A 10752-nucleotide genomic window follows, 5' to 3' on the forward strand; every position below is an offset into this window, starting at 1 on the left:
CTTACCCTTCGGGGAAAACCAAAACTCGTGTCGATTCGACGTTCGATGGGCATTCGTGATATGGAAATTCGCTAATATAATTTAACTTTCGTTGTAAAAGGATGCCATGGCGTTAAAAGACAGCGAATGAAAGCGCAGTTGGCATAAAATATTTTTCTTATTTTATTTGTTTTAGCTTAGTTGGTGTGGAGGCAGCATTATGCGAATAATAATTTCTACCACACCACCACCAACAGTTTGTATATTTCAATCCACATTTATTTTCCCTTGGCAACATTACATTTCCAGTTTGCAGTTCTTTTATTTCTTCATTCATTTCGTTCTCTGTCAATTCTGTCTGTCATTTGACATTTGTAGTAAATTTTTCTGGACTTCTGGAGGCAGTTTCAGATTTCTTGCTGAGTTGGTTTCGTTCGTTACGACATAGGTATCCTGGGAAAAGCATTGGATTAATCGTTTGGATTATTATTGCCTTTCCCTTTAATTTTTAACTTTAAGACATTATCGACGAATTTCCGTCGAAACTTTTATACTACCTGAAAACCAGTTATTACAAAAGCGAGGTATGTAAGTGATTTGTTTTCTTGAATATGTTAGTATGAGTTTTACCTATAATACTTTAATGGTTTTTCTATTTATTAATTCGATTGTATTTATGTGTATGTATTTACAAGATTCTTGTCTTAAAATGTTGCAGCCTGAGAATAAATTAAATTGAAGGTACAACGAAAATTGTAATATTACCTGATAATGGGGTAGTTTTTCGAACACTGGAAGTCAATAGTTTTACCGTGAATGCGAAATTTCTAGAATCTTGAGTCTTTTTGCAAATTATAAATACGGATACAAAATTAAAACACATAGTAGGTACTGGGTTCTTGCCGTGTCAGTTAGTGTTGCCGAAAAATCGATAGTTTTACTATCGATAGTAAACAGCCAAAATCATCTACCCAATCGATAGGCCTATCGATAGTATCGATACTATCGATAGTATCGATAGTATCGATAGCTCTTTTTTGGCGATACTATTGATAAGCAACGATAGTATCGATACTATCGATAGTATCGATAGTTAAAAGAAGAAAAACTATCGATAGTATCGATACTATCGATAGTATCGATAGTTGAAAAACAAAAAACTATCAATACTATCGATACTATCGATAGTATCGCTCTTGGATATTGCGCAAGCTATCGATACTATCGATAGTATCGATACTATCGATAGTTTTGTACGATCGATAGGGCCCTTAATTTCGATAGTATTGAATGTAGCATTGTGTGGAACAATTCACACCATTTAAAGCTCGTATTTAATATATTTTATGTTACGTGGGTGTTTTTGCAGTGGACGTTTGGTTTTGAAGTAGGCAATTCTCTAAAGTTTAAAGAGACACTGTTAAGTTAGTGGATAGGATTTTTTTTTACAATACTATCGAAATTAAGGTCACTATCGATCGTACAAAACTATCGATAGTATCGATACTATCGATAGTATCGATAGCTTGCTCAATATCGAAGAGCGATACTATCGATAGTATCGATAATATTGATAGTTTTTCATCTTTTAACTATCGATACCATCGATAGTATCGATACTATCGATAGTTTTTCATCTTTTAACTATCGATACTATCGATAGTATCGATACTATCGTTGCTTATCAATAGTATCGCCAAAAATGAGCTATCGATACTATCGATACTATCGATAGTATCGATACTATCGATTAATTATCGATACTATCGTTTTTTGGTAAACTATCGATAGTTCGATCGAAAACTATCGATATGGCGCTATCGATCGGCAACACTAGTGTCAGTCGTTCCGTGATCATGGCACTTGCAACAGTGTTGAAATACCGGGAGTCTCATATCCCTGATTAACGCGGGAAGAACCCGGTATTATGTGTTTTAATTATGATAACGAACAAAGTTAACCTCAAACTATTTTTTCCTTAAATTGAATACAAAAATTTCAAAATATACCTTTTATATGTCATCAGAATGGAGCCGGAGCCGCATGCGATGATGAGCTGCCCCTACAACAAGGCTCATCAAGTGGAGCACTACCGTTTCCACGTCCACCTGCAGAAGTGTCGTCGGCAATATCCGAACTGTAACAAGGTCTCGTGCCCATTAGATGCCACTCATATTGTAAACGATGTTGAGCTTGATGTAAGTTGACTTCTAGGCTACAACACAAAAAACCATATAGGTATTCAGTAATTGGAATGTTGTAATTAAAACTTGATCATAGGTATGTGTCATCCATTAAAAAATATTAGAATACCACCTACATATCAAAACTAATAGAAAATATTGCTTAAAGTGCCATACTACATTAAACATTTACCAATGTAAAAAATCAGTAGCTGTATGGTTACAGAATTTTAATTATGACGAAACATACGACGACATAATTAAATAGAAGTGAGACGCACACACGCACGCACACACACACGCACGCACGCACACACACACGCACACACACATACAAGCATTTATAGATTTGATATTTTCTTTTTAAGAAATGTTTTATGATTTAGTCTAACAATTTAAAAAAAAAACTTTTTTTTTATATTTCGTTATTTTTTCTTGACCATGACTTTCTTGTGTTGGAGGCCTGGAGTCCTAAAACACGGGGTATCCTAGTTTAGGCTCCAGCCTCTATAAATATTGTATTTTTGTATGTATTTATGTATCCATGTGTTTTATTATTTGTAGAGGAAATAACGATTTTACTTACTTACTCCACTAAAAGGCCGTAAACCAGCACAATGACCCTAGATGGCGCTGTTCAGGTTTAACACAGTAATTATCATTTTCTCATTGCTAGGGGCACAGTCATGAGCTATATCATGTACCCACTTTAGAACCCTGTCGCACTATCATATTTGACATTTAATGAGATAAACAGTGTAATTTGTCAAAAAAGTTAATGTGACATGGTTTCAAAGTGTACATATTAGTACTTGTGACTGGAATATTCCCACTTCGGGAATTTTCACGGCAGTAAAAAGCCATAAAACACTTAATGAATGTAACATTATAAATTGGAAAGTGTATGGGTATCTGTCTAACAGCCTCCGTGGTCTAGTGGTTAGAGCGTTAGGCTCACGATCTGGAGGTCTGGGTTCGATTCCCGATGGGGACATTGTCGAAATCACTTTGTGAGACTGTCCTTTGTTTGGTAAGGACTTTTCAGGCTTGAATCACCTGATTGTCCGAAAAAGTAAGATGATTCCGTGCTTCGGAGGGCACGTTAAGCCGTTGGTCCCGGCTATTAGCCGTAAAAACACCTCCACCAACCTGCATTGGAGCAGCGTGGTGGAGTATGCTCCATACCCCCTCCGGTTGATTGAGGGGAGGCCTGTGCCCAGCAGTGGGCTGCCTATTTGTTTGTCCGTCTTTCTCGTAAAAACGGAGCTACGAATTGACGTATTTTTTTAAGCGAAGGTAGTTGAAGGGATAGAGAGTGACATAGGTATCTTTTTGTCTCTCTCTAACAGGGGAAGCGGGGACGCTTCCCTAAAATGGGGAGTGGATGTTTGTACTAGTAACTTGATTATTTGCAAACAGACACGTCACGTTGCGCGTCATAGTGGATAAATAATTGAAAAAGTTTGTTAATTAACGATTGACAGTGTGTAGTACCTGATCAGTGATTGTTGACACGTGATTGTTGAAATACTTTTTGATCTACCTAAATATATTGCTTTTCTTAAACAAAGTATACTCGTTACTCGTTATCAAATAATCGAGTTATTCGGCCGAGTACGAGTATCAAAAAACCCGCCGAGTACGCAGAGTACCGAGTATCAAACGAGTACTCGGCCTATATCTAACTAAAAACAATATGTTGTCTCTGTTTTCCAGTACCATGTAAAAAATGTTTGTACGAAAAGGATATTGTTTGAAAGCCAACTCTATGTGACTGATGATGAAGCTCGGGCTCCAGAAGTGATCATTCCGGCACCAGTATCCACCGACGAGAACTGGGATGATGTGAGTCAATTCATTCTCTATTTTTAAATTTGAATTTTGTTCCTCTGTCTACCCCAATGAGGGACTTTCCAGGCATAACCCAAAAAATAAAAAAAATTAACGGTCACGAGTACTAATATGTATTAATGATGTTCCGAATATCCGTGGATATCCAAGATAAAAGAAAAATCCGTATCCGTTACTTTTCACGCGGATCTTTTACGGATCTTTTTCAGGTGATTAAGTAGAATTATTAAATAAAAAACTATACAATTCCATTCCGATTGTTTTTATTTCTTAAAATCAAATATTTGGCATCATTATATTGCAAACATTTAGATAGATAGCCCTTATAATGAAAGCAAGATAAAATATCACTTTCTTCTTAAAACTTTAATCTTTTTTTTATAATGTTAATGAGGTCAATATTAGCAAATTATATTTTTTTTATGACAATGAAAAAATGTATGTATGTTGTATTTATTTTATTGTCTTAGGGAAGCTTACAGCATTATTCACAATACATATGATATGACTTAATAACTATAGGCCAATTACAAGCTACCAAAAGTGATTAAAAATAAATTTAAACTATATGAGAAAAAAAATGAAAGCAATTAAAAGAAAATACAATTTTAAGACGTGTGCAAAGCCATAAAAGTAGTAGTATTTATTCCATGCCGGACCATAAACTTGTTGTAATTCTTTGGTTTTCTTTCCAATAGGAAAATGTGAGTTCCTACAAACCGGACCTGAGTAAGAAAGCCAGCAATATCATCGTGAAGCCCAGGGGCTTGGCGCCAGCGGAGCGTAGGAAGCTAAGAATGGAGAATATTAAAACTTATCGACCGCAGGAAGACCAGTAGAGGCGAGGTTTTAAGCCACACTGTTGGCAACACCAACCAAAATATTGTTTCTTTTTATTCTTTAAGGTGGTAACATCGATGACCTTTACCATATTTTGTTGGAATGTGCCCGAAATATAGACGTGCGAAGAAAGGTTTTTCGCTCTCAGGGTGTGATTTCTCTTGGCAACGGAGAAGTCAATTGCTGGTTGGCAGAGCCACTATCAAGGAAGGCTTTTAGTTTATATTATCTGGTTGACCAATCCCTTGCCTAAGGGATAGGTACACGAAAGCACCTATGAGGCTGGCATGATCACACAGGGTGTTCAAAGCCTCGTTAAAAATAAGAAAAAAAAAAAGGTGGTAACATGTAATATCTCTCTTCCTGTGCAATACAAAGAGAAAAAAAAAAGATTACGGTGTGCATCGTTTGCATAACTGCTCGCGCGTTTTATTAAAAAAACGCAACCAACGTAATCTTAGCACAGGAAGAGATTACATGAGCAGTGAACGAGTCCAAATAGTGTTGTGTTGAAGCAGGCACTTGCTAGGGTTTTATTAATAAAACGCCGCGGCAGTTATGAAAACGATGCACATTATAATCTTAATGCACAGGAAGAGAGATATTACATGTTACCACCTTAAAGAATAAAAAGAAACAATATTTTGGTTATATATTGTTTAAGTTTACGCGGTTATTATCATAATTAAAGCACATAATAACGGGTTATCGGGAAATATCGGGAGGACCGAAATATCGGGAGTCTCGTATCCCCATTTAAACGCGGTAAGAACCCGTTATTATGTGCTTTAATTATAATAAAAAAAGGTTCATCATATCCAGCTAACGACATCGTATCAACAGTGGCTGCAAGTTGTTTTTGATTACTTGTGGCTCTGCCCACCCCATTAGGGATTACGGGCGTGAGTTTATGTATGTATGTAGGTGTTAATTATAATATTTTGGTTGGTGTTGCCAACACACACCGCGACGCACTTTTTCTATCCTCTTCTGACACTCAAAACCGTCATTCGAAACAACGCTTCATCTCTTTAACTGTACTTATACTTCTCATCAAAAAATAATCGAAATAGATACCTAATTTCTAATTTTTGTTCAACAATGCTCGATATTCATTGAATTTGGAATTTGTAACATTAAATAATTAAGAATTAAATTCCTATTCAAAAATATTAATTGTATAATAAATGTTTTTTTTTCGTTTTGGCATGAATGAATAAATGTAGCACACATTTATTTTGTATTCCAATATATTATTATTCAATATTCTTTAAGTAGTATTTAATATTTTATAATACATAACATAAACAGCCTATATACGTCCCACTGCTGGGCACAGGCCTCCCGTCAATCAACCGGAGGGGGTATGGAGCTTACTCCACCACGCTGCTCCACTGCAGGTTGGTGGAGGTGTTTTTTTATGATAATCCTGAAAAGATCCTTATCGAAGCGTTTCGATTTTTTTTATGGGAAGTGTAGCTGACAGAACACTACATTTTTCTATGACGAATATTGCATCTTAAAATCATCCGTCAAACTTACGATTCTAAGAAAAACCGACCTTTTTTATTACTGTGCTATGATCGTTATTTGCAGCGTTGTACTGTTCGTCAAATTTTTGACCTCTAACCACTGTGTTTATTTGGTAAACAGAATATGGATCAGTCATATAACGACCACAGTGCAGTCAAAATTCAAAAATATCTTTATTAGGTAACATTGTTATACTTTGAATCGTCAATATTTACATAACGAACGTCTCATCCGCCTAAAACTACTGCAGCTTCACAACCCGTATAGCCGGGGAAAAGTAGCTGCAAGAAAAACAGAAGATTAATAATAAGGTCGATTTTTCTAAACTCTGTCCGCACTAATTTTGTCAGCGCGTGATTGAAAAATGTAACAGGGGTGTATCTTTTGAAATAGGCTGTGTCACACACGTATTTTAAGATGTTAACTCGAAACTTCCTCCCCTCAACTCTGCCTCAGCTGAGCATTTTGGTATTTTAAGTTGCTATTTAAGTCCTCGACTCGAGGACTTCTCACTGGAGTCGAGCACGTCATACTGCCAACATAATAATACGAAAATGTGAAGTCTCTACTTAACCTCATTGGAGTAAACTCGAGATATGCGATGTGTAAGAATTGACACCAGGGTTGATAAGGTTGGTAATTCACCTCACAACCCACACGATAGAAGAAGTCGTCACGTGATCATGGCACTTGCAACCAGCGGCGTAGCGTGGGTGTCGGCCGCCCGAGGCCAATGGTACCAATTAGGTACCACCGATTTTTTTGTTTTAAATTGAATGACGTTTATATTCGTTCCGCGCGTTTTTTAAAATATGCAAAATTAAATGTACATTTTTCAATCTTTCTGAGAGATTTTCTTAATATTTTTTTCCGTAAGAACCTTGTACAGATTATTAGTAAACTACAAAAAAAAAACAGGCAAATCGGTCAAGCCGTTTTTATGTTATGTCGTGACAACGGAAAACTGGTTTCATTTTTATATATATTATAGATTGTGAAATTTTGCCGCCCCCTAAAAAGAGCCGCCCCTGCCCCCACTACGCTACGCCGCTGCTTGCAACAGTGTTGAAATATTGAGTGTCTCATATAAATAACGCGGTAAGAACCCGGTATTATGTGTTTTAATTATGATAATAACCGCGTAAACCTGAAACAATATATTTTCATATCATCCTGTTAATGACAAAATCTCATTAGTCATTCGTAAATACATACTTGTATTAAATATATACAGGGTGTTAGTGACATCGTAACGAAAACTTTGATGGATTCAGGCTATGATTCCGAGTTGATATCAAGTGGAATTTTCCGTCGCAAAAGTATGGAGTGGGAAATTTCGTTACGATGTCACTAACACCCTGTATAATATAATTATATTTTTGATAATTATGTAGAATACGGGCACTACACTGTAGTGTACACTTAAGTCTAAAATAAAATGATAGAAAATTAAGAAAGTTACCGTTCTAAGATTATTTTTACTTGTATTGGACAATTCTTATTTAATAAGATGATAACAGTTAAGTTCTTGAGATTTTTAGGGTTCCGTACCCAATGGGTAAAATCAGGACCCTATTACTAAGGCCTCATTCTTTGAAAGAATAAAGTATGTCCGTCCGTCCGTCTGTCACCAGGAATTATATAGGCTGTGTGTCAAGCACTGCGATAGCTAGACAGTTGAAATTTTCACAAATTATGTAGGTATATCTGCCGGCTTAGCACCGTAAGCGCGACTCTTTCTCGCCTCGGCATACGTCACCCGTCACTCTTTCACAGTACTGCACAGAAAGAGACAGACGATCTCTGTCGCGGCGAGAAAGAGTCGCGTGCTTACGGTGCTAGGCCCGCTGTTGCAGCTGTAACAATCAACAGTAAAAACAAGAAAATAGGGGCTCCCATAAAACAAACGAGATTTTATTGCCCTTTTTTGCTGGATATCACTACCTACTGTTGTTTACCTAGCCAGTGGTACGGAACCCTTCGTGCGTTTGTCCGATTTGCACTTGGTCGGTGTTTGTAAGGATATTATCCGGTCGTACAAAGCGTTTTGGTACGAATTTTCATTTATTCAATAAATTTAAGAAAGAGATGCAGCTAGTTCATAATTCTTGGTTTACAACTATAAAACTGAATTGTAATTAAGTTGGTGTATGGCTGCATACTCAGCTTTGCCTTTGCCTTTCCTCAAGAAGATAAACAAGTTAAAAAAAAATAAGTTGTTGTTTACCAGAATTGGCGCCAATGAATCTTTAAGGCCGGGTTTCCACTGACGCGGAGATGGGCGGAGAAGAGCGGAGGTGTGCGGATTTGACCAATCACAGCGTTCGAGAGAGCGAAAAACGAAGACGCTCTGTCACTCTCTCCCTCACGGTGAATGGTCGATTCCTGCACATCTCCGCTCATCTCCGCGTCAATGGAAACGCAGCCTAAAGCTCGTCAAATGTTATGTTATGAAAATGACAAAATGATAAAGAAAATAAATAATAAAGTACCTGTCTGTTGTATTTTATTTCGTCCTACATACATTTTCTATTAGCATGCGGCGCGAATGGGGAAGTTCCCAGGCTAAGTTCCCCAAAAACAATATAGATGGCGTTGTGCAGATTTAACCTGATAATAACCTATTTTCTCATTACTCGGGTACATAATTATTCAAAAATAGAATAAATGAAATGAAATTTATTCTGTGCATGGTATTTAGGTTACAAACAGCTGTTATTTTTCATTGAGTATCACCAAATACTACCTTTTCCGGCATACATACATACATATTTAAAAACAATAACAAATAATAATATCAATTTTACAAATATTCTACAAACTTAATACATACTTTCAATTATACACTTAAAACCTGTTATAATATATCTATATAATAATAAAGTTTCATCATCAGCCCATTAACGTCCCCACTGCTGGGGCACGGGCCTTCCCTATGGATGGATAGGGAGATCCGGCCATAAACCACCACGCGGGCCCAGTGCGGATTGGTGGTTATTAGCGACTGCAAATGCAGCCGGGACCAACGGCTTAACGTGCCTCCCGAAGCACGGAGGAGCTCGAGATGAAAACTTTTTTTTTGTGGTCACCCATCCTATGACCGGCCTTTGCGAAAGTTGCAGCGCGTTTACCGCTGCGCCACCGAGCTCCTCAAAAAACACCCTAATTTACATGTCATTTTACAGGATAAACTTATTCTGGGGTGGGCAAAGGCGGCCTTATCGCTAAGAGCGATCTCTCCCAGACAACCTTCGGCAGAGGATATAGTACACTAATGGTTATGTAATGGCTGAGGCATATATAAAAATAAAATTGTTGCCTGATATTTGGATGGGATATGGTATAGAATTAATATATATACCCGCATTGAATCAGCGTGGTGGAGTATGCTCCATACCCCCTCCGGTTGATTGAGGGGAGGCCTGTGCCCAGCAGTGGGACGTCTATAGGCTGTTTATGTTATGTTAATATAATATATATAGGATATTGGTATGCTATAGTAGCGCTGTAGCGCAGCTCTTAAATAAAGAGAGAGAAAGATGGTATACTGGGTGTTAGTGACATCGTAACGAATACTGAGGGGGTTGATTCAGACCATGAGTCTGAGTCAAGTGGAATTTTCCGACGTAAAATTCATGATTTTTTTTAGTTTTTTTAAATTATTTTCAATTCTATACTTTTGCGATGGAAATTTTCCATTGATATTAACTCCAGAATAATCAGATGAATCATCCCTCTCAGTATTCGTTACGATGACACTTACACCCCGTACAAGTACATACGGTAGCCTTACAAGTAGGTATGGGTGTTAGTGACACCGTAACGAAAACTTTGAGGGATGGTTCAGACCATGATTCTGAGTTGATATCAAGTGGAATTTCGTGTCAAAAAATTCATGAAAATTTTTCTTTTCTCTTTAATTATTTTCCAATCCATACCTTTGCGACGGAAATTTCTACTTGATATCAACTCAGAATCATGGCCTGAACCACCCCTCAAAGTTTTCGTTACGATGTCACTAACACCCTGTAGATTATACCTTTATTGCTTCTCTTTATTTTGATCAGAATAATAATGGGTCGAAGATGTAATTGTGCCTGGGTGTAATAAAAAGGGTCATCATTTATACTCAGATACATGTTTGTTAACCATGAAATTAGAATGTTAAACAACGGAAAATCAAAGATCCGTCATTCCCAGTGTATGTGTGTATGTATGTCTGTGTGTGTGTTTATTCATCGGGCAGTGTAATAAACACATCGAATGGGCGAAGCCACGACTTTTCCATACATTTTATACCTGATACGATGGTTTTTATGTCCCATCATCATAGAATAAAGAATCGGAATGATATTCGTATGCAACT

The 10752-nt window shown here is 37.1% G+C and overlaps 1 protein-coding gene across 2 annotated transcripts; it reads left to right on the forward strand.

Moving 5' to 3' along the window:
• The first annotated feature begins 369 nt into the window (after positions 1-369).
• On the forward strand, positions 370-8883 carry LOC126379627 (gametocyte-specific factor 1 homolog). Of its 2 annotated transcripts, none has more exons than XM_050028460.1 (4): positions 370-567; positions 2006-2177; positions 3879-4007; positions 4712-8883. In XM_050028460.1, exons 2-4 carry the CDS (start codon positions 2007-2009, stop codon positions 4850-4852), a joined length of 441 nt encoding a protein of 146 aa, XP_049884417.1. In that variant the 5' UTR covers positions 370-567; position 2006; the 3' UTR covers positions 4853-8883. The 2 variants fall into 2 exon arrangements, with proteins under 2 accessions (XP_049884417.1, XP_049884416.1); XM_050028459.1 differs by having other exon boundaries at positions 372-563.
• The last annotated feature ends 1869 nt before the right edge of the window (positions 8884-10752 follow it).

The sequence above is a fragment of the Pectinophora gossypiella genome, chromosome 29 (assembly GCF_024362695.1).
Source record: "Pectinophora gossypiella chromosome 29, ilPecGoss1.1, whole genome shotgun sequence".
In the NCBI taxonomy this organism is placed as follows: domain Eukaryota; kingdom Metazoa; phylum Arthropoda; class Insecta; order Lepidoptera; family Gelechiidae; genus Pectinophora; species Pectinophora gossypiella.

What these genes read in the sequence shown, in the direction of transcription:
- LOC126379627 (XM_050028460.1), top strand. Translation starts at nt 2,007, where the DNA reads ATGGAGCCGGAGCCGCATGCGATGATGAGCTGCCCCTACAACAAGGCT. An exon ending in TAAACGATGTTGAGCTTGAT is followed by an intron (nt 2,178 to 3,878) that starts GTAAGTTGACTT and finishes TCTGTTTTCCAG; the next exon opens with TACCATGTAAAAAATGTTTG. An exon ending in CCGACGAGAACTGGGATGAT is followed by an intron (nt 4,008 to 4,711) that starts GTGAGTCAATTC and finishes TCTTTCCAATAG; the next exon opens with GAAAATGTGAGTTCCTACAA.